General features: G+C 41.3%; 1 protein-coding gene across 2 annotated transcripts in view; it reads left to right on the forward strand.

Moving 5' to 3' along the window:
* LOC121903653 (ADP-ribosylation factor-like protein 15) overlaps window positions 1–15,265 on the forward strand; it is a 121,105-nt gene extending 105,840 nt beyond the window's left edge. Inside the window, exon 5 of one of the 2 annotated variants that reach the window (XM_042420881.1) lies at window positions 8,909–9,286. In XM_042420881.1, coding sequence (XP_042276815.1) covers window positions 8,909–9,010 — 102 coding nt within the window. In that variant the 3' untranslated portion in view covers window positions 9,011–9,286. Of the gene's footprint in view, window positions 1–8,908; window positions 9,287–13,280 lie in introns of those variants that run through there. The other variant, XM_042420878.1, reaches the window with a different exon arrangement.
* Window positions 15,266–24,421: the final 9,156 nt, after the last annotated feature.

Here is a 24,421-nt window from a genome sequence, read left to right on the forward strand (position 1 = left end):
GATGTTACACTGTCAGCTGCAACACAACATGATACCAGACAGAGACCTGCAGAGACACACAGAGGCAGCTGTCACAGTGAGAGAACTTTCCCAGCAACTACTGAAATGTAGAAGTTGCTGCACCAATATATGGCCGTAAAATCTAAAAAAAAAAACCTTTTAAATAAATCAGCAGCCATGATGATGAAAATATGGTAAACAAAATATAAATTTTGCATTGTTTGTTTTACTTATATATGAATTTGTGTTCATATTTAAACTCCAAATTTAATTCAGATTAGGGTATTATAGTTATAAGTCAAACAACTGTTTCTCCTCAGTGACGAAAGGCAGAGATGATCTATTCATGACACGTACGACAGGTCTGGACCACTCGTAAATTTCATTCATACCTAAGAGGAAATACTAAGCATGAGAAAAATTGATGAATGCCACAGATGTTCTTAAATCACTCGTACGTGCATTTTAAAAACAAATCTGCTCATACGAGAGCTTCTTGCATGAGACTCTTTGGCCATAATGTACTAAAAGCCGAGCTCAACTTGGCTCCGTACGTGCCGACAGCGTGAAAGAGATGCTCTGTCACTCTGGCAATAAAAATATCCAGTGACAGTGTTAATTGCTATAATAATATCTGATGCATGATACCATTTGTTTTTTGTGTGTGTAACTCCTCTTCAGAATACATGAAAATCATTGTTTTCAGCGCACTGATAAAAATGCATGTCAGTGTTCTACTGTTTACACATAAACAAGATAAATCAGTCCAGTGCCTTTATTTTTTCTTTTTCTTTTTCTTTTTTTTTTTTTTTACAAGGTGTTAGCCTTTTAAATGAGGGCACACTCTCCTCAGATTAAATACAAGTGCCAGTGCCAGAGTGAACTTCCCACTCTGCCTGTTTACTCTTTTGATGTTCGTTTTATGAGTAATTTTTAACTTCCTGTTTTGGAAGCCAGCAGCAGCTAACTGATTTACTTTACGCATGCTTGCCATGATTGTGGTTCGTGTTATCTTAAAGTGCACAAACAAATCATTTGGTTGTTGAGCCTTGAGTCTGAATCAGAAATTTGGAAAGTACAGTTCGTAACATTGCACAGGTCTTATGTTTTATTGACACAGAGAAAAAAAACACAGATTTATTCATCCCAGTGTATTATTTTCTAAAAAATAGATATCTATATCGCACTAAATGAAGGATTTTATCAAACAGATGTTTTCAGAACAATTAATACATTCTGCAGAAGATCCAGTATAGTTTGAGTGTGTTTTCTGTTCCCTCCTGTCAGTTGACGAGGTGTACTGTATGGCACCCTGAAGTGTGACATTCCATGTAAAGCAGCGCGTGATAGTTTTTTAAGAGGTGTCTCCAGCCAGCGGCCCCCGCCATGTGCAGTTAGATGACTTGATCCTCCCTGGTAAAACACAGTGTTGACAGCTTGATTTTCCAACAGGACATTAAACTGTTACAATTAAGCTGTCTTAAAATGTCTGCCTTTCAGTCTTGTGTTACACTTCACCTTTTCATTGCCCCCTGATTGTGTGATTTAATCGTTTAATAATGTAACTCAGTATCGAGATATTTGAAAGTTGTTTTTCACATTCTGTCAGGTTTGCAGTTCTTGGTTATTTCTTCTCATCGAGTTAGAGTTTCATTATGAATACCACAACTATCATCACTCATTTTTTTCCAGTGTGAAGAAAATAAACAGAGATTGTTGAGAGAAATATTACATATTCAATCTCTCATCCCACAAAGTCTGAGTTCTGGGAAATTTCCTGTTTCGTAACAAACAGGACAACAGACCGATTGCCTCGGTGGTGGCTGCAGAGTGAGAAACACCTTTGCATTTTGCATGTGACTCATGTCTGGTTAACACATCCTCTTACAGTTTGTGGAAGGAAAGGTAGCGGGAAGGTTTCAGTTCTACCGATGGTGACTGAAAAAGGGGTTGCGAACATCAGTCACTAGTTAAAAAATGTGAACTCATACGTCCATGCAAACGTGCTAGGTGGTCTCATGTCAGACTGCGCTACTAAGTGATTTTGAGTCCAGATGTTTTAGCTAGTAAATGTATCTAACTGTTTCATACATGGTTAGCCACTTTAAGAGGTAAAGTAGCGTAGAATTCCATAGCACCTATTAACCTATGTGTGCGTGTCTGAGCATGAGTGATTACAAAAAAGGACTGCAGACCCTCAGTGTCAGGAGAGATCTTACAGACGTGTACCCGGCGTTTCATCCATCCTTCCTTGGGAGGCAAGGGTTGGAAAACCAGTCAAGCAGCACATATTGATTACCCTCTAGAGAATGTGCGCTAGACCTTCGAAGCGCAATATGTGAAGCTACTTAGAAACTTCTCATTTCTTTGATGGTTTATCTCTCTTATATCTTTGTCTACCGTGCTAGCGCAGCCCTCCCCGCCCATCTTCATCTCCGCTTTCTTTTCCTTTTCCCACCCATACAGCCTTTTCTCATCCTGTCATCCCTGGGCCGGTGGTCTGTCCCTTTGGTGAGGTTAAGGGGGACCGTGGGTGAAAGGCAGGTTGTGCGGGCACCGTTCTCGCCTTTTTCCCACAGACCGCGTCAAATGCTGCTGAACCCTGACCCCAGTGGGTCCTCACTCTCAAAATCGGCGAGGAACGCAATTCAGCCAGCCAGACCCTATTGAGAGCTGGACTCTCCATTGGAGGCAAAAAAAAGAATCCCCCCCCACCCCAATCCCAATTGTGATTGGTGCCCTTCCTTTGTCTGCTGGTCAAGCAGGGTCGGACGACCGGCCGCCACTAGCCAGGACAAGACTTCCGAAAAGCCTATTCAGCATGTGATTTGACCCCCAGGTTCCATTGCTGACTCACAGGGATCAAACGCTGGGAATCTTTGGGGGTTCTCTGCCATGGAGTTTTTCATCAATTGAAACTTACCCTTTTGACAAAACTCAAAATGACTGATTTTTTTTTTTTTTCTAAAAGTTTCCTTGACTGCATGATAATGTTTTACAAATGTGGGATTCCCTAGAAATGTTTCATGCAGGCTCTACAGAAGCGGCTAGGGAAGACTTCTGTTTCAGTCTCCTTTGTTCTTCAGTTCATAAATACCTCACTCTTGTTAATTGAGTTTATGCATAATTAACAGAAAACGAAGATGCACATGGGACATCTTTCATCCTTGACAGTTGTGGTATGAAAATGTTAGTCAGTGCTGTGGTTGCGGCTGCTTTTGCTTGGGCTGGGCTTTTGCTTGGGCTGTACACTCCTGGTTTCCTGGTAGTGATTAAAACCAGTCAGCAGCAGTTCTGTAACAGAGGGAATTAATAGTGCATAAAAATAAACACATTTTCTAAAGTACACCAAATTTCACTTTTGATGCTTAGCCCAAGGAGCACTGTAACTATGCGTATACATACACCGTGATTAGTAGAAATGTAGAAACATGCTTCAAACAGCTGGAAAAGGCGGCGTGGAATTTGTGTGTATGTATGTGTGTGTGTTTTGAATAAACATGACTTGGTTTCAGTACTGTATGTATTTTGCTATATGATTAGTTTCTCTGGTTTATGATTAGTCTTTGTCCCATTTGTCTTGCCGTCTACTGTAGGGAACCTCTCTATAATTAATTTACAAAACGCATACAAACATGTACATTGACACAAAGAAACAATGTGAAGATGTGGTCATGATTATGAACAGGAGAAGGTGTACGAGGCAGAAAAGATAAGAAAACCCAGGAACTTTGAATTTCAAATATAATGATCCCATGGCATATGAGAGAGTGTGTGTGTCTCTCTGTATTTTTTTTGTTTTGTTTTTTTTGTCTGTGTGAGAGAGTGTGTGTGTACGTGTGTGTGTGTGCAGACTCCAACTGGATGCATGGTTTAAATCTTTTGCAGAAGGGGAGCACTTTGATTGTAATGCCGCGTGCTGTGTGCTAAAGCGGGGGCCTGCTGCAGCTTTCAAGCCGGTCAACTGTCAGGACTGGAGCGTGAAAGGGGGGCCTCAGAGTGAAAGGAGTGGAGGGTCCCACTAGGGGGGTCTTGGAGGAGGAGGGGTTGCTTGTGACGGACCTCCTGGGCTTTGAGGGCCCTCTGTGTGGGCTGCTACAGCATGGCGGCCCTCTTCACAAGAAATAGGGAGGGAGGGCGGGTCGAGTGAAGGTGCTGGCGCATTGGCCCCTGCAGCAGGGAGCATGGGCAGGACGCCAACTCACCCGTTCAAGTCCCACAGACCAGATGTTCCTTGTCAGAGGGCTCTTGGCTTTTAATAAATTGAGTTACTGTAAATCTGTAATAAGGCAAGGCAAACATGGGCACCCCGCCTCCCCCACTACACACACATCCCAGATATTCTGCCCTCACAGACTCTTCTTAGTGTCCTAAGGGTCAACCCCTGGTGAAGGGGCCATGGCCCAGCTACTGAACCTGCCAATTATTTTCCAACCTACACGAGAGGATGGATGTTTTCCTTCCCCTTTGCCCCTAACCCATACTCTAACTAAAGAAAATGTCATTCATGCTTCTAGATTGTAACACCACCAGGTTTCTGACCTTCACTCCTCTTTTAATTGATCAGTGGATTTACAGAAAATCTATCAGCAGGTTTCATTTTCAAGTAAAAACACCAAACATTCCCTGGTATCAGTTTCTCAAATGTGAGGATTTGTTGATTTTCTCAGTCATATCTGATAATACATTTTATTTGTTAACGTTTTGGACTATTAGTTTAACAAAAGCAAAACTGATGACATGATTGTGAGGTCTGAGAAAGTGCAAATGCCAGGTTTTCACTGTTTTGTCACATTTCATTCATAGATTAAACGATTAACTGAGCGAATAATCGGCAGATTAATCGATAATGAAAATAATTTAGTTGCAGAGACCAAACTACATGTATAAAATAGAAAAAAAATGTTTAGTTTTCATCATATCATCACAGTATGCCTCTGCTAAAAGTTGGCCAATATTGAATTATCAGTATTTTTTAAATATGTTCTCTGCAAACACACACTGCATCTGCTGTTGTCACTGTTAGACTCGAGACACGGGTCATTTACCCAGGTAACAGCAGCCAGTGTTTTTGGAAGCCATCTGATCTGCTGCAAGAAAAATAAAAAATAAATGATTCTGTGCTTGTAAAAACAAAGCAAAAAACATCAACCTGCTCACTGTCCAAATGGGAATCTTCTCAGGCACATCTTTTAGATATATTTTCAGAATGCCTGCCTATATGGAAAGGACATTATCACCGTGTAGGCTCTTAAGTGCAATAGCATTGTTCCAAGGAGCACACTGAAAGGGTCGGCAAGAATGTCCCTTGTGCAGTCTATCTTAGATTTACAGCACCTCTGAGGATGGCTCTGATCTGGCAGTGGTCAGTTGGCTTTGAAGAGAAGTGCACCGCGAGTGAATCACTTTGAACCTGCACTGAGCTGAGCCTGAGAGAGACCCATGGTCCCACCAGAGTGCAACAGGACAGTAAATCTAAAGGCAGCTCAGTTTTGCACTGTGACATGGGGCTTAAGTCTTAATTTGTTGCCTGCTGGTCCAACAGTTCTACAACTGTGGCTTGGTTCCAGGGTGTCCTCAACGCTTTTACTTGCTGGCTAGGACGGGTTTCTGGCGCTCACACTCTCCACGCACAGACTTCAGGTTTATAGTTTTTGTCTTTTATTTTTTTGTCTCCATGATTTCTTTAAAACTTCTACATGCATTTTCTCCTGCATTTGCACTGGAGGTCTGCTGCATGGTATGAATGGATCTCGTGCCGGTCTTTGCACTCTTGCGCACACTGGCAAACCTCCACAGAAATTTGAAACATCGAGATGCCAACTATGCATGGCTCCTTGGTCTGTGGTACCCCAGAGCCGATCGCTTCCTCTTTCACCTCCCTCAAACACACACTAGCAACTAGATAGCCAATGTATTTTTACAAACGAGAAGAGTGAGGAAACGAATGCATGAAATAAACAACATTTCCTGCTTTCGTTGACTTCAAGAGCGACCTTCCTGTGTGCTGGTGGACACAAGATGAGGCGCACTTTGGCATGGGGACTGTGCTGAGCCATTTACACTCCCTTCTTTTGCCACTGCTAGCTATCCCAACAAAATTTGCGGGTCCTGGAGTCTTCACATCTTGTAATCTAGAAACAAAGGTAGCCGTGTCATGTGCCTACAGCTAATACTTTCACTTAACAGATGATCAGATCATTATCTAGCTTGGGTAAGGCTCGGGGACAGTAATCCCCTCAGATGCAAAACCCTGAGTCCATTGCCCAAGGTGTTACAGCCTTGCTTAAATAGGCTTTAGGCTTAACTTACTGGCCAGTGGGCTGTTTCATTTGACACCTTCCAAAGTTTGTGGTGCAATGTTTGTTTTTTCACTGGCTTCCCAAGTGTTCCCCTCTGGGGGACCTCCGGGCTTTCTCATGTCTTTAAGACTCTTTAGGTAAGCCGGAAAAGCAAACAAAGGCATATCTATTATATGGTAAGTGGATCTCACATTACCCTCCCATTTCAATGCAGTCGCCAGTGTGGGCCACTTTCCAGGTGACTGATATCTTCACAGGGGCCAACATGTCAAGGGATGGTGTAATTGATTGTCTTGGATATTTGAGTATGCCACTTTCCCTAGTTCAAAGACCCCCTAATGCTTCCTTCTCCAGTTATATAGCTTACTCGTGTGGTGAGGTTTTGACACATGACAGTGTAGCGTGATCATGTGGTCATGGTTTTTATTAGGACAAGGGCATTGGAGGCCTTATCATCCATTTTAGAAGGCACAGTTATTTTAAAGCCAACACTAAATTAGAAATTTGTTTTTGGCTAAATATACTGCAACGACGTGCTTTGGTCACTTTCTGCTGCCTCCCCCATAGGTCGCTATATGCACACATGCTCTTAAGTATCCTTTGAACAAAGGATGTTATTTTTGTTGAAAAAGGGCCCCTGCTGAAGTTTATCCAAATGAAAACCTCAAGGCTGAAATCATCAGTTCTCCAATGAGTTTATTGAGTAAAGCTCTCGTTGCCCCACAGAGGAGTTTTGATAGTTGCCTGCAGGAAAGCAGTGTTTGAAGAATAACTTATCTGTTTGAGCAAGCCTTTTATCAGCTTCTCTTTATGTTTTGGCTTTTTAACGCATGGCTGAAAGGCAAAATCTTCTCAAGTGAACATTTCCTGTTCTTCCTTTTATGATCTTATTACTTAAACAGGAAGAGATTATTAGTATTATTTGATATTATTGAATTTAGTTTCGATATTTTTCTCAGACTTTTAGAACCTGAGGCAACTACGAGAGCGAGACTCAACAAAGAAACTTTCCCTAGATGAGAAACTGAGAGTTGACAGTAGAGCTGGGTGATATAGCTGAAAGATTTATCACGATAAAATGATTCATTTCAGTCAATATTGATTGACTGAATTATTGATAGTTTTTAATGTAGTTTTTAATGACCTATTTTTTATAAAGATCAGGAGAAAAAAGGTTGAATTTAACCCAAAAAACTGGCGAGCTGACCTGTCCTTTTTTTTATCAGCAGTTTCTTCCCTGTCTGCACTCATTTTCTCACTCCACTCTGTTTCTGTTGTTGTGTCACACGTCGATGGTGCAACTGAACAACAAACCTGTTAAATGATTTGCTTGTTTGCGTGTCACACGTGGCACGCTCCATTATTAAAGGATATGATAGGCTGTTTATAAGCCAGGGAGGGAGCACGCTTGGAGTTTGTTCATGCAACCGAACTTTGCGTATTCGTTATGTGCTTTCATGGCAGTTTGCATTTAATGCATTTAAGTGAAACTATCGAACATTCTATCAAACTATTTTTTTATTGCTATCGATGAAGTGTCTATCACTGGTACATTTTGCTATTGTTTTATTGCCCAGACCTAGTTGACAGCGCAGGTCATTTAACTTTATTTTATGATACTGATCTGCTTCAGGAGAGTATCCAACATACCTGCATGTGTTCCATCTGGCTTTGCTGTTAACCTCTGCAAGAATGCTAGACCTGACTTTAGATTTTCCAACTATGTTTGTCAAATATGACCAGTCTTTCTATCAGGAAGATCATGAACATGGCATGTTAACTGAGTGTACTCTGTTGCCTTGGACCTGTGCCATTGCACCCTAGAGAAAGGCACTTAACCCTAATTACTGAATGGCACAAACTTAACTGCAAAAATGACTGTAGGAAACACACAGGGTACAGATACACACTATATCTTGGGTATCCAGAATACAGATAATGATAACACTATGAAAAATAACTTCAATTTTGAAGTCAGTAGATCATCATTGCAAACACTGCAACAAAGATGGGTCGTATTAGGATTTTTTTAATGTCATCTTTTGTTATACAGTCTGTTTCTCTCAGCATTTTAATTTACAGATACATGTACAATTTTAAGAATAGGTGGCTTGTCATCTTTGAAGCTGTTTTTTTCATGATGCTGGTGGTACAACAACAAATAAATTCTTAGGCTAAACTATAAATTAGTTCCTACACTGGAACTGTGGACTGGAAACCTGTTGCACAGTGCATGTTGGGATAGACTGCAGCTCTAACTATGAGCGTAAGTAGGTATAAATATTTACTTCAGCCTAGGTTGTAATTGTACTGATTTTTGTTTTCTTTTTGTTCTTAAATACAGGCCATCATTTAATAAGATAGACATTTGGGCACAATACACCTGCTCTCTGGTTTGAATCCTCAGTTTTATTATCAAACTGAACACCACTGCCAAACAGACAATATAAATTTGTGAGGGATATAAATTTGTCAGGGGGTTTTCTGACATGTTCTTAGTAGCCAACATTGCGCACCTCCATGACTAGAACTTGGCCTCAGGCATCTTTCTCTTCTCTGTCATCCAGTCTGTCTTTTTTTTTTTCCACCCCTGTCTGCCTCTCTAGTGTGTTTCATTGGTCAGGAGGCCAGAGCAGGGCTCTGCTGGCAGTAGACAGCCGCCAAGACTGACAGGATATCCTCTTGACTTGACACGGTGCCAACAGTGACCATCACATGTAGTAATCTGGCAGTGACCAGAGAGCAGCCGGGTGCCATGCATGCCCATCCGCCATCTTAAGAACCCTGAAGAAGGCTTGCCAGAGTTGGAGCTTAAGCTTAGCTGACTAGCTGTACAGCCATTCCCTGCATACACTGGATAATTGTCAAACCTGACGTTGTACAGTATTTATAATGATGTGGCATTTCCTCCAGACTCATTTTCAGCCTTCATGTATTCTCACTCAGGTCTACAGTGAAAATCAGCCCAACTATGACTGCTGAATTGTCAGATTGTTTTAATCAACATTTGAAATTTTTGATTAAAGTTGGAAAAATCTGATTCTTTCCAGGGGAAGCTTACAGTTTTGTTGACCTTGCTGTCTTATTGAAGCTGATTTTTCCACTAATAGCCTAGATACTGATTTCCAGTAGTGATTAAAGAAATGTACCTAGAAATTACTTTATGTACATTTTCCCTCCCTGACCAACATGTCCCTCATCTCCCATTCATCAAATCATGAGCATACCATAATATATTATATCAAATTATACCATCCATCATCAGTCCATTTATCATCAAATCTCACTAACTGTTACACTTACTGTATCTGTAAGTTATTGTTAAATGTCCCGCAACTGAAAGCCATTATTTTTTACAAATGTTTTCCACTAAAACATTTACCTCCTTGGTGCAAAAGCATGTCAGATATTGATGCTGACAACCAGCTTTTGATATTTTACTTTAAAAAAATCTCCAGAATTTGATCATTTGTCACACAGAGTTGTAGTTTTTTGGTGTTATTTTGTATCTTAGAAGTACTTCAATCCACTATCAACCTCCATGTTGCATACATCACAAAGTTTGGCCTCCAGACTTAATTGAGAGGACATTTATCAGAATTTCTCACCACTGAAGCCCTGGACCTCTCACAGCAAAACTACATTGCTATGATGCCTCTTGGTCTTGCAGCGATGCTCTTCCTACAGAATTTTGCGGCATTGTTAGCATTACTTTTAGCTTAGTGCCTTCACAGGTATCATCTTTTCATATTTAGGAGGTGAAAACAGGGTTTAACAAATGTGTTATATGCCTGATCCTCAGTTTGATAAAACTGCTATCTTCATTTTGTTGAATACTCTGGATTTTCCTTTAAACATATAATATACTGTATAAGGAGAAATGGATCTCTTCCACCTTGCACAAAGTGGTTACAAATCTCATGTTGATCAGTTATTCTGGAAATAGAATAAAACAGGAATGCTGATGACAACTGTCTGGGAATAAAGAACTGATGTAATAAAAATTCAACATAAAATCCAGCCTATGCAAGTTCTCAGTCATTGCACTGTCCACTCTGCACAACTAGTCAGACTCAGAACTCACTGTAACTATTCAGGCCTGTTGCCAAAGAGTTCTGCTTTACTGAGCTGTACAGCTTTCCCCACAACAGTATACCCCTGTGGCCAGTGTGGCTGGATTCCAGCAGAGGGAATACAGTTGACACAGACACAGGTGATTAAAGATTTTTTGACACCCTTATGCATGTATAAGCCGCTTTCTCCACTGCACAAGGCGAGGCCCCCGGTCTGTATGACCTAGAAGAAGCTAGACTGGATGACCCAGTGGTCATCCTAGGAGCCATCTGGCAACCACGTCTTGTGTGGCTTACCCTTCCCACTGCCTCACGCAATTCCTTAAGCAAGCATAAGTGCGCTTAGGAGGACTTAATCTCAGAGAAACTGGTTTGGGCCATACTGCTGACTGCCAATGTGGATGCACCCAGCCGTTAGGTCATGGGGTTCCTTCAGTCATATAACACTAAAGCAGTGTCTTCCTCTCCGTCTGTTGTCTGATTAAAATCTTTGGATTGGATGAACAGTGTCAATGAAATGTCCCTGGTATGAAGGGGTTTATACCAATTAGGTATCATATAAATGGGGAATTCTTTGGTATCTTATACTACTCGTGTTGTTGTGCGTGCCCAACTGTAAACTGCACTGAGAACATAATAAGTCAACTGGTTTCGTTGGTAAGATCAGTTGTCTGGTGCATAGTGCTAAAGAAGGCATTTGCCGCTCTGTGAGATGCCCTTGGGTATGTTCTTGTGGCCTGTGAGGTAAGGAAGGGAAGTGAAAGAAGCTTGAGCCTGTCTGCACTTGCACAGAGGTCACTGCTGGCCTTTTGACTGTCTGCCAGTGCAGGGGCCAGGGTCTTCCAGAAGAGGGCCTTGGCTACAGGCAGACAAGTGAGCCAGCCAGCCAGACAGGCAGCCAGCCGCATCGTCTGCAGTCTAGGTCTGGATCTAGTGCCTGGACTAGGGCAGCTCAAGTTACCCAGACAGATTTGTTAACACTGTTTGGGTCCGCTCGGCTTTCTAGCCAGGCCTCTGAGCCAAACGCGGCTGAGGTGACTTAATCTGTCATTAAACTCACATTACACCCGGACAGAGACTCGGCTCAGGGGGGCAGAGACAGCGCTCACTCTCCCACTCACTGGCATGGCTGGCTGGATTTGAGCAGACACAAAGAATACCCCCCCCCTCCTCCTCCTCCCCATCCTCTTCATGCCACACACCATGGCACAGCTAGACAGCCCAGCACGGTCTAGACAAAAGCAATTTCACTTGAAGTTGAAAAGTCATTTGACTGTGTGACGGGCACCGGTGTGGATTTGGTGGTGTTTCCAGGGTGCACAAATCTATTTGTCTTCTTGCATTGGCAAAGACCTATTCAGAATACTAAGCTTATCTGCTATTTTAAAGATTTGTTCAGTCACCAATCTTTGTTTTTTTATTTGCAGAAATATGTAGAAAAAACACCTTAAAACTAAACAAGTTGTGATTAAAATTAGCATTGTTGAAGTATTATAATGTCTCCTCAGCATTGGTATTTCTGCAGTGATTGATGAATGTCACCTCCTCACCTCAGCCTGTGTCCTTAAATGTGCAAACTGATCATAGTAATTAGTATAATAAACTGTTAAAAAACAAGTCTGGTTTTGAAATATATGATCATATTTTGATTTCAAATTTTGTATCACCATTGCATAGAAATTGTGGGTATTTTAACTAAACTATGATGAAATTATTGATCAATGGGATAGATATATTTCTTTAAACCTTTTACCAACAAGCAAACATTTTGTATGGTGGGAAGTTTTGCAGCTTTATTGCATCAGGGACATTAGCGGCACTTCAGATTGCTTTCAGAGCTGCTGACGGTACACATTTGTCTTTGTACATTCTTCACTGGCTGTCAGACAAACAGGAGGAGATGGGTGAACTTCGTTCACATCGGGCAAGCGAAATTGCTTCCATTACTCTCAGCTTGAAAATGTCAGAAACCCTAACAACCTGCAGTACCTCCAGTGGAGGTCTAAGACATTGTTTCCCTCTGCTGAGATTTGTTTTTACGAAACAGCTGGTTCTGGTTCTCCCCCCCCCCCCCCCCCCCCCCCATCCAACATCACTGCAACCAACTGTCACGAGCTGCCAAAAGCCAACATATGAACTTTATAATCAACTGTTACAAAGAGCAGTGCCAATTCAATAAGCCACATGTTTCTCAGACAAGAAGAATATTTTTTTTATTTCATTTAGTTTTATTTATTTATTTATTTTTCTTAAATTTTGTACATTGGTTATTTGGACATTTTCACGGCTGTGACCTCATGTGTTTGTGAGTGATTATGTGAAGAAAACACATTGTCCATGGAAAACTAATTGCAGTGTGGATAGGGATGAGACACAAGGTTATCCCCCCTCACCCCCCTTTTTTTTTTTTTTTTTTTTACTTTTTAATATTCTTGGCCTCAGAGGACAGAGACTGTGGCCTGTGAAAACTGCAATGCAACAGTAAAGCCAGGATTTTCTAACATTTAAACCAAGGTAGAATTACAAAATGATAACCTGGTCCTCATTTCTATTTGGCCGAGTTATATACTGACCACATACTGGTCTAAAGACACCCCAAAGGTTTACCATGGAGGTCCAATAATCTGCAGAATTTGCAAGATTAAACTGTCCTCTCAAATGATTTAAGGTCACTTAATAACTGAAATCACATGGTGTAGTGTTCATTTGAGACGACAGTGTACAGACTATTGGTCATTAATGCATATGGTTTCAGACAAGTGATATTAAGAAGAATGTGTCAGTGTGAAAATAAGTTCTGTAGGTGTCGAACAGAAGCCTTATATATACTTAATTTGATAATTTCTGAATGTCTGGAGTGACAGTGAATGTTCCGACTGACCAAATTGTATGTTTTTGCCGGCAGGTCAAGAAGTACTTCGAGTTGGAGCCGCTGGCCAGGGGGAAGCGTTGGATCCTCGAAGGCAGCACCACCGACAACATGGAGGCAGTGAAAGAGAGCTTCGGTCAGTTCATTTGCCTGTTGGAGGACAAAGACACAGAGCCTGCAAGGATTTGATGCTAATGCTGCTAATGCTAAGAGACATTAGCATCTAACGAGAAGGAAAACACCACATCCTGCTGGTGCCCACGTACACACACTTCACCCACAGACACAAACATGTACACACAAGCAAACACAGCAGATGTCGGCCTCTCTCTTTGAGATGTGTATTGTATGTTATTCTCCCTTCACTGTGCTCTCATTTTTCAAATTGGAGGAGTGTGCACAAGCAACAGTCAGCCACTACAACCTGACAGAGGAGAGCCGCCATTAAACCTGTCTGACGTAAAGCAGTTTGTCAAGAAAAAAAAATCATTGAACTTTGCTGGAAATGGAAATCTTGTTTACTACTGTTTGTGCCATTGTGATAAAACCAGTGGCATTTGGGATACATGGCATTCCTTCAGTCATCATTGGACACTAACACATACATTCTCACTCTTACACACACACACACACACACACACACACAAAGTGGAGCCTAGGTCGTCTGTAGATATGTTTAACATCTCCACTAATTACTTTAGCGGATGTTTGGGTGAGCACAGTTGATGTTCTTTCCACTGAGAAGTACTGTACGGCTGTCAAGTGTGCTTCTCCTTTTGACTTGCTAACAACGAATGTCGTTGTGTGATTGGAGTGCATAGTCCAAAGCCTTGTGTTATGTACAGTAGTTACATATCGGTGTGTCACACCATGTCTGAATATCTAATCTGAATATTGTAGTCTGAGTATCTCATGGAGTATTTTGTACAGTACATGCAAACAAGCATAATGCTGTGTACCCTCCTGTGTGGCCATACAGACGTACTACTAATCATGTGACTAAGTGCTAGGCGACTTAACGGAGAGTCCATTCGGAGTAAGTGGGAACAAGTCTGAATGCTTTTATAAATGTGCATCTTAGGATATATTTTATAGCTCTGTATGTTAACCTTGTAGAGCTACATTCGGATTACAATGATTTTTTTTATATTATCATACCACACTTTCAATTCTCTCAAATCAATGAACAAATAAATCAAAAAAGTGTTGATTGACCGGGCTGGATGTATTTCGCAAGTTGAAAAAAAATGTGATGGAATTAGTTTCATTTCAGTGTTTTAGCAAAAGTGTTGTTTGTTTTTTCTACATTTTTTTTTTTATTTTATCTGGCATAATCCCTCTCGGCACTGGCTTGCGACTCCAGTTTCCCATCAGGGTGGAATACAAACTCTATCAATCAGCCACAGCAACAGCTGCATCTGACAAGTCCCTGTCCGACACCCTAATGCCTTCCAACTGTCTGTGAAGACCCCTCCCTGTCTGCTGTTTATCGCGGACCCCCCGCCCCACTTCATCCCTACCAGTCCCAACCAAGACTGCCCCTCCACTCCACTCCACTCCACTCCAGCTGAATTACTGCTCAGTGTGGTTTTTATCCCAGATGCCCTCATGTGGACTCCACACCTCTGAAACGAGTCCTGTTCAGTGTGCCACAGGTGTGTGTGTGTGGTCGTCCCCAAAATGTGCTTCAGTAACGGCGGACGCACACACCTCCTCCATGTGTGCTTTGTATTTCTGTTGTTGTTTTGTTCAGTATTTGGTCAGGTTTTTAGAAATGGAATCACTTTTTGTACCTGACATACGGTCTACCTTCTTTTGTAATCTGCGTGGCTCGGTGCATTCAGTCACTTACAAAATAAATCTGTCGATTAGCAACTATACCAGTGCTGGACTTTGCATATCTGCTTGAACTTAGGTTTTAAAACATTCATTGCGGTTTTTTTTTTTTTTTTGTTCTTGTTGTTGTTTTAATGTATTTTTGTTTGTTTTTTTGTTTTTTTTTCAATCATGAGTTTTGTCTATAATGGCAATTAAAGTTTTAAAAATCAAAAAATTGTCTTAGTTGTTATTCATATTCTGATTACTTTTGCTTGTTACAATGTTGTAGTAAAATATTTTTTTATATTTATATCACTTAGTGGAACATAGGAAGCCATAATGCTTCTTTATCTTAATGTGTAAATGGCAGTATGGATGATAGTTTGTAGGTTTGTTAAGCATTATAAATAATATCTGTATTCTGCCTTTACAGAACAATCCTTGAACTGTTTAGCTCATGTTTGTCATTTTATCTGTTTGTAAATCTAGAAATTCAGCTAAATTAGGTTTGAATTTCTGGGACTGGATTGGCTTTTTTTGGCTGTTTTATGTGAATATTCATGCTGTTTGCATCAGTATGAAATGCGTGATGAGCTGGATGTTTGTCTACCCTTCTGGAAACATTTTCTTCACAATGTCTCTGATTTGTGATTTAAGGTGACCTGTGGAAATCTGAGATGCTGGAGGATAATCGGGAAAAGGCAGACCAGCCAGTGGAGGTCGAGCCAAAGTTTAAAGAAAAACGCTCAAAGTCAAAGTAGAGCAGTTGAAGAAAGTTTTGAGTGGAAAGTTAACCAAGTGAGACAGGAGTTCCTGATAAATATACTCTACTCTGTGCTACCTCTGCCTCCCCTTTTCTTCTCCTTTTGCCCTTCTTCCCTCTCTTTCAAATTAACCGTGTGGCTTTAATACAATGTGTGTCATGCAGGTTGCCCTGGCGACTCTTTGATCCTGTTTTCCAGTCTCTGCCTCTGGGGCAGACGTGCTTCTCTTCAGTCTGCTGCACACCAGCTCTGGAAGCTGCTGCCCTGAGACAAACCATGGGCTGCTGCGCTCGTCTCGCTCCCCCTTTTTCTCCCTGTCGCTCTCACTTTCTCCCTGTTTTTTGAGTCCTCTCTATCTCTCTTTCCTTACCACTTTCTTTTTTTTTTTTCCTCTCAGGTTCTCTCCAACTCTGTCTCTCTCTTACTCGCTCTGCTTCCCTTTGGTCACGCCAAAGGAGCCCTCCCTCAGCATGGGCATCCAGGGTGCCCAGGGGAAAGGAAGAGGCCAGGACCTCAGCGAAGCAGCCCTCCTGGGAGAAAACAGAGAGACGGGGGACCTCTCTCTTTCACTCCTCCTCACTCTCTCTCTCTGTCTGTACAGTTGATTTTATTCCCCTGAAAAAGATGCAGCCAGTCCTCCCACACTGAACCTTTACATGCTTTACCTGTTTAATTGCTGGTGTCTGTCTGAAGTGCTCAGGGAGTTTCTCGTGCCCTTGTTGGCGGCAGAACTGCAGTGTGGCTGACAGATAAGCAGCTGCAAAGTTACATTATTGTTATAGTGTGCTAACGCAGTCCAGACTTTTCTTATCAGTCTGTGCACACAATGGCAGTACCATGAAACAATAACAGAGACATGATGTTTACTGTGATGGATACAGTATCTTAAGCAAGCTTCAAGTCTCTGCAAGTTGATTTTTATAATTCACTAAAATGAATGATAATTAATGTCTGCCTGGAAGGCAGGAAAAACACTTAAAGAAATCTAACTGTGCCAAACCTAATTGTTGGCAGTAATATAAAGTGAAGTTGTGATTTGTAACAAAATCGTGAAATATACAAAAATGCCAGAACAATTCTTTGAAGATACTGAAGATATGACATGTAGAGGACTGAGAAAGATGGTACATAAAAGCAAATTGAGCTGACAGCACACAATAGAGTGCAAAGCTTTGCCAGCCACAAAGAATTCTGCTTATCTGCATCCTCCATCATAGTTTATGTATCACTTTGGGTTTTTTTTTTTTGGTTTTGATTTTCTGACATCAAAAGCTCTGCATTCACGTCATTAGTGGTCTTCTCTGCATGTACAACCTGGTTACAGTGTGTACAGGACACACACACATCACAGTAAATGAGAACACTGCAAATTTTCCATCATTGGTTTGGATTCAAATATATTAATACTCACAGTTGTACAGTGTAAGAAGTAAACTGACTATTGAAATCTGTTTTTTGGGGGGGGTTTATCATTAAGAAGATAATTTATACATAATTCATTCATTTTTTTGTGTTTGAAGTAGAATCTCATGATGGACATATCAGGTTTGATGAAGCCAGATATTAGATGTTGCACGTAAATAAAATGTCAACAAAAACAAAAGAAAAGGTGTTGGCATCATAACATCAAATGTCTAACATCAAATTAGGTATTTTTGAATGTTTTAGAATTTTAATCTGTATTAAATGGCAAACGGTTGATTTTACATCATGACAGAAAACATTCTATTTTATTTAAAGCTAGATTTTAGCAATTTAATCGATGCACATTAAAATGTCAATTATGGTTGGTAAGCATTAATATCTGCTTGATTCAGTGGGTTTTGAAATATTTTGGTGTTTGTAGCATCAAACAATGGGGTCAAAAATGTGCCACATACAGTATAACGACCTACCAGAAGTATAAACAAATGCGATCACACACAACCAGATGAAGCCTGTGAGCTTTGTGAAATGCAAATGCGCGACCCGACAGGGAACCTAACTTTCGTTTACAAGACAAACAAAAGCAGGCATGTTTTCTTAAACTCTGCAAAGAATGCCATTTTCTCTGTCTTCTCGCTCTCCCGTCCAGTGTGTGTGGCAGCGTTTCAGCTGATAAGACCGAGCCAGGAGGTTGAACAGATGTTGCCCTGACATCCATCTGGGCCTTGTACCCCTGCTCTCTGCCTCCCACAGCCAGCCGATGCTCCACTCAGGACACCCCACGTTCCCGGCCCCTCACAGCGAGGAACTCCTCCAAACGGTCCTCAAGAAGTGACGCAGCACAGGAATCAGCCTGGATGCTGCTTTCAATCATGTCATATGTGTGAGATACCAGTCGGTTATCAGACGGGATCTCTGGATACATTCAAGGTGTTTCCTCATCGTTTCAACACCGTCCTGCTTCCATGACTCACATACACACACACACACACACACACACGCCCCTTTGAAAAACAAACACAAATGATGGAAATGCACCGATATGATGTAAGCTTGTGAGGAAATGTTCCCTGGTCCAAATAATTATTTCCAGAGCTGTGAGACAATTGTTCCACAGTCACAAAATGTGCAGTTCCTTGACAACGTGACTCCGCATATTTTTATTTGTATAAATCGACAAACAAAGTCATACTTTTGTTTGTCCAAAAGGTGAGAGACCGCAATCCTCCAGCTGCTTTCAAAGTCTTGTACGTGGACTTTCATCAATTTCATTTTAATTAGATGGATTAATAATGATGGAAAATCAGCTTTGGACAAAAAGCTGCATTTTTGTGGTATTAAAACCTCATCAGTATGAAACAGTATTTGCAAATAATTCCAACTTTCTGCTCTGACTGGAGCACCACATTGTTAGAACTTCCAATGTTAACTAAAATCATCATTTTTTGATTATTTGAAGGCAATATTCACATACTTTTGTAGGATTTAAAGCTTGTTAGAAAATAATACCATTTTAAAAGCCTTAGTTGTTCTAATATTAATAAAACTAATCCAGTGAAGTACTTGTCAACATTTTTTTAATCCTGTCTGATATGGACTTTTGTCTTCTCACATAAGCAAATAACTTTCATATAAGATTGTTTTAACTGTAAATATTACGTCACCAACAGGTGTCGTCGAAAACATTCACCGATACACCAATATTATACTGGTGTTTCCTCGTCGTCTTTGTGCTTTCAGATGTGCAGCAGGAGATTCCTCAGAGCTGACGCCCCTGACTGGTGAAGGCGGAGGAATCCCTCCCGTCGTGCATGCGATCCTGCAGGTTTGTGGTCGAGCTGTAAAAGTAATGAATGGCTCTCAAACCTGATAGAATCTTAACGAGTTACACCCCTGCCAAGCAGTGAGCGCACTTTGCAGCAACATGCCACAATGATTGTTACCATTAATTAAAACTTGATTTGATCCACTTGAATTTTCCTACACAGTGTTTTATGAGTCACTTTTTTTTTTTCTTTTGAATTTGAGTTTAACTCTTTTTAAACCTTGCTTCACCTTAATGTTAAACTTGCCACAACCTTCGAGGCACAGGTACTTATGCAGCATATTAACACAGTAATCTAATCAGAGGTGGAAATTGAGGATATTGGGCACTGAACCAGACAGCTACCACCATCATTTCTTTATAATTATTGCAATTTGGACAAAGACTTACTTACACTAACCCCAGCCTTTATTTCTGTCACTTGCATTAAATTTTTGTGTAAGAATGCAACTGTAAACTCAGACTAAATGTATTCTGGAGCAGATTTGGCCTGTTGAAACCTGTGAGCTCTGCAGTCCCAAACTTCATCCACTACCTCCGATTCATGAAGCAGGATCTCTTTGGATTCAGGTTTGAAAAACTCCCCCCCTGGAATTAATATTGATCCACTGCAGGTAAACTTTAGCAAATGTTAAGTTTCACAGGTGACGATGAACCGAGTTTATCAACTATGTTTATTTCTCTGATTCTCTATTAAAGCGATGAAAACTTTTCAGAACCATTTCTAAAAATAAAAGCACATCATTTCCCACATGGCACGTTGATCGCTGTTGATTTGTGATCATTAGCAGTCAATCACCATTTACCTCGCAGTCTCCTTCCTTTAAAAACCTTTAAGTCAATTTTAGTATTTATTATTGTATTAGTAATGAGAAAACATCCTTTAATCGTCTGCGAGTTTGACAGGAGATGAAACTCACGTGATCCTTTCAGGGTTCTGTATGTTACAGATATTAAAGGATGTAAACATTCAAACTTTTGTCTTCCAAAACTTCAGGGAACCATGCAGTGCAATTCTACTCTGGCCCTTTGTGGCCACCTAAACGCCTCTTGTTTTTTCTACGTGTTTGAATGCCTCGTCTGTTGGGTGACTTCCGTGGGATTCCAGCAGGCTTGTCACTCTGATTGTTTGTCCTGGGGACGAGATCTGTGTGAGTCCTGTTTCTCTTCCTCTCTCCTCGGGCCCGAGTGCTGATGGAGACCCGCATCCCAGGTGGCCCACACATCAAAACAAGAGGGATCGCGGCTCTTGGTTTTCAGACAAACATCACTCACTTTCTTTGTTGTCTGAGGGACAGGGGGCATGGCGGTTTATCTCCTGAGGATCTCCCCCCACTATCGCCTTCCACAAGCCCACCGCCCCATCCCACAGGAGCCGCTAAAAGCAAATGTCAGTCAAGGAGAAGGCGTTGCATTCTTTCAAAAGGTCAATTAGTGGTGGCCACTGAAAGATCTGTTGCATTTTTAAGTCAAAATACGGAGACTATTTAAAAATCTCACACCTTCTTCTCTTGATCGTCCAAACAAGTCACGAGTGTACTTCTCTGGTGCAAAACAAAGCCACACACGGTGATTTTTTCTTCTCCAGTTTAAATCCCTCTTTACGGTGACACCTCCGTCACGTTGCAGTCCATGTTTTGAAGATACCTGCCCTGCCCTCCCTACATACCTACCGCACACAGCCCAGTTTAGTCTACTGTGAGTTATTTGACGCTGAGCCTGATTCACGATGTGCCGCATATGAAACCTATTGCTCTCTCAGGCCGTGTGATGGGGCCCAGTAGCAGCTCAAAGTGTAGCACCTCCTGACCCATCTGTGCAGGTGATTCCTGCTCCGGCTCTTCCCCTCCAGGCCTATAAGGAGCACCGTGTCTAGGGGACTTTTATGAGCGTGACCTTAACATGCCCGTCTCGAGTGGTCTAGACTCAGTGCTCCGTTTACTGGAGTCCCCATCCCACTGATGGCTATCAGACTTTTCGCTTTTTACTAGTGACTCTCTCTTGTCATAACTCTTTGAAGACGGACAGACATAACGCTTTGACCATCCTTTTTGTGGACTTTGTAGAATTTACTGTCACGACGCTGAAAAACAGGGAATAACAAAGGGGAGGGCTCTGACATGCACTGCCTCTCTCTCTGCAGGAGAGTCAGATGAACATGTGGAGAGTACAGCTGAGGTTCGGCTGCACTCGGAGAAGGTGGTGAGGCAGGCATCAGGAAGAACATATTCGGTCTATTAAGACAGGTCATCACAAGCTGAGGTCGAATCAGAACATTGCCTCAAGTGACATTATTTTAACACAAGTCAGATTTACTCCAGTTGACCTTTTTTCTCGCAGTTTTTATGAGCCTTGGCCTCTGATAATCCCTGTAATGAGCTGACAGTGAATGTTTCATAAGAAGCCACAGGTGATTAATCAGTTGCTAATACGTAGTAAATATTTAATTGCTGTCTCTAATTTTCTCCTTTTATACATTATGGTCTGTCTGGTATGCCGTGTGGCAACGAGCCAAACACTGTAGGTGGATTAGCTCATTGAATCCAAACAGTTTACGGGGAAAGCAGCTCTGGTGACGACACTATGTGGGCAGCTTGCAGTTCTCAAAATACAAACGTTCCGTGTGAAAGCCAAAAAGAAGAAAAAGTGAGTCTTTCACAGGGACAGTCTAGTAAACACGGTTGCTGCGCAGAGAGAGAACACCTGTGTTTTTACCAAAGTTTTGGCACGGAGCAGTTTGACGACTGCCTGAGCCATATTTGGTCGAGTGCAAATTTAACGTTGCCCTTACGGTTATGACGAAACGAACTCTGACTCACGTAGGAAAGTGCAAAGTCAGTCACAGATAAGATATATGCGTGAACAATAACGACAGAAGAAGGTGAACAGCGTGGCGCTGAGATGAGTCAGCTCTGCTGGAGTAGCAGGCTGCAGCCAATGTGTATATAACACAAACACGGGTTAGATAGTGGGAATAAGCTTAGAGCTGCGGCCAGAAATAGTGTTTAAGGTTTTGGATTAGGGTTAAAAGTCAGAGAGGTCAAGTAAGAGACCAGTTTAGATTGGCTTAGAGAGGTTAGCTGGAAGGAGCTCGCTGGACAATTGGTCAACTGGCAGCTAGAGTTCATGTTAACGGTGGTCAATACTGTACAGTATGTGTGTTATATTTACAATATAATGTTAACAAACCTGAGCCTTTTTTTGCATGAGGTATTTCCCTGATAAACCCAAAGCTTTTGCAGGAAACTGTGGCAATTTAGAGACAATTAATGGCTCTGAAACATTTTTATTTTGAGTTAACGTAGAGAAAAATCTGCAGCATTAAAGCCTCAGTCCATGTTTTTATTAAACATATTAGTTATTTCATCACCTTCCAAATGATGACGTACATGACTAAATAAACCCTCAGCTTCAAAACACAAACATGTTTTATGCGCATTTGTCACTTCTCTGTCAAATTGAGAAATATTTTATGTCTCCAGTCCAGTGTTTTGGGATCGCATGGCAGTGCTTCCCCTCTGTTTACTGTTGTTCTGAGGATTGAACCTAAACATCCTCTAATAGGATTACCCAATAGGAGAAACCCAGAAGAAAAAAATATGTGCTCTTTCTCTCTTTACGTGGAGTGTGACTCACTGATCAACAACTGTGTCATCATTTAGTCCCAAAGCGTAGTTTCTTTTCAAAACATTATTTTGGATTGACGTTACATTCATAATAAACAGATGACACATCTTTAATGAATACTTTTTTTGACCTATTTCAATTTCTAACTTCGAACTTCTTTCTAACGTCTGACAGTGTCACATATTTATTCTATATCAGCGTTTTTCCAGCTCTTCATTTAAACTCTGTGATATTTACACGGACTAAATTATTCAAACCCAAGACTCCGATAATATTCTTGATGTTTTGTGCATCAGTTTAAACACACTTCTGTAAATGTTGGTATTTGTACTTGCAGTTATTAACAAACATCAGAGTAAAATGTACACAGTGTAATGTATAAAATATTCTATTTTATAAGCCAATGCAGTATATTTGCCTTAATTTGGTTCCATAAATTCTAGCAGGTTATAAACATCATTTAATTGATTTCAACAGCCATTAACAACCTGTTGGCCAAGTTAAATAACATTTCACATCCAAACTGCAACTGTAAAATCAGCTTCATATGTACAGAAAGCACAACAACAGTCCAGCTGTGTAAAGAAGTTGAGAAGTGAATTAAATACTTTTTATGGCTTTTTTCACTACTCGGACAAAATAAACAGAAATTAGCTGTTGAAAGTTGAGGGAGTGACATTCTTTCATTCTCTTCAGTATGTCTCTCCTGTTGCTGCCCGGCGGACAGCCCCCCAGCCCCTCTCTGAATCACCCTGGTTCACATACACAAGATTAAGTAGCAAAAGTGACATCCAAGACCAATCGGGCCACCCAAGAGAACCGCAACCAGCGGAAAGGCTGTCAGAGCCCCCTTTTGCAACATTAATCTTCAAGCCTCTCCTGCACTGCCAACTCACATCTCCCTCAAACAGGACAGGGAGGTAGAAAACTGAACTTTTCCCTCCCTGAAGGTTTCTCCTCTCCATCAATTAACTCTTTGGGGGACAATTCATCGTCACCCGCCATGTGCCAGACAACTTCAAACACTGGCAAAATGAATTACTTTTCCAGACATTTTAAAACCTGCCTTTAATTTGGCAACAAGGAGATTAGTGAGGACGTTAGTTTAATTTGTAATCGACCTAAATGCCTTCACAATGACATGAGGCAGAAATTACACAGAACCTGATGCTTTAAAGTGATTTATGCCTGGGAAAACTACATTTAACTTGTCTATAGAGACGTTTTTATTGCATCTTCCACCAATTAATAAGATGTTAACATCCAGCAATGTAATTTATCTTAAACGTCATAAGGCCGTTAAAATAGACATCGAGGGATCAATCGGCTCCTTTAACCACCTCAGCTCACCCTTTTGTCTTCTTTGCTGACCGAAAGCATCTTTGATCTCTTTCAGGAGGGTGAGAGGATAACTGTGTGGTGTGTATGGGCGTGTGTGTGTGTGTGGTGGGGGTTATCCTGACCTTCTGAGGGGGGGTGGTGTCACGTCCAACCTGATAGCGGTGTGAATGGGGAAACAGAAAAGATGAATACAGCAATTGATAAATAGCGGAACATGAGTGTGTTATGCTGTGGATGCCTTCAGTCCCAGGAGAGGGCCTTCCTAACCCCAACCTTTCTTCTGCCCGAGACCTGAGAAGCAAAGGGGGACGTCGCGCCATCTAACAGTGTTCCTTTGAAGAGAGCAGCGCTGAAATCAAGCAGCATGCCTCGAATAC

Source organism: Thunnus maccoyii, chromosome 9 (assembly GCF_910596095.1).
Source record: "Thunnus maccoyii chromosome 9, fThuMac1.1, whole genome shotgun sequence".
NCBI classification, from domain to species: domain Eukaryota; kingdom Metazoa; phylum Chordata; class Actinopteri; order Scombriformes; family Scombridae; genus Thunnus; species Thunnus maccoyii.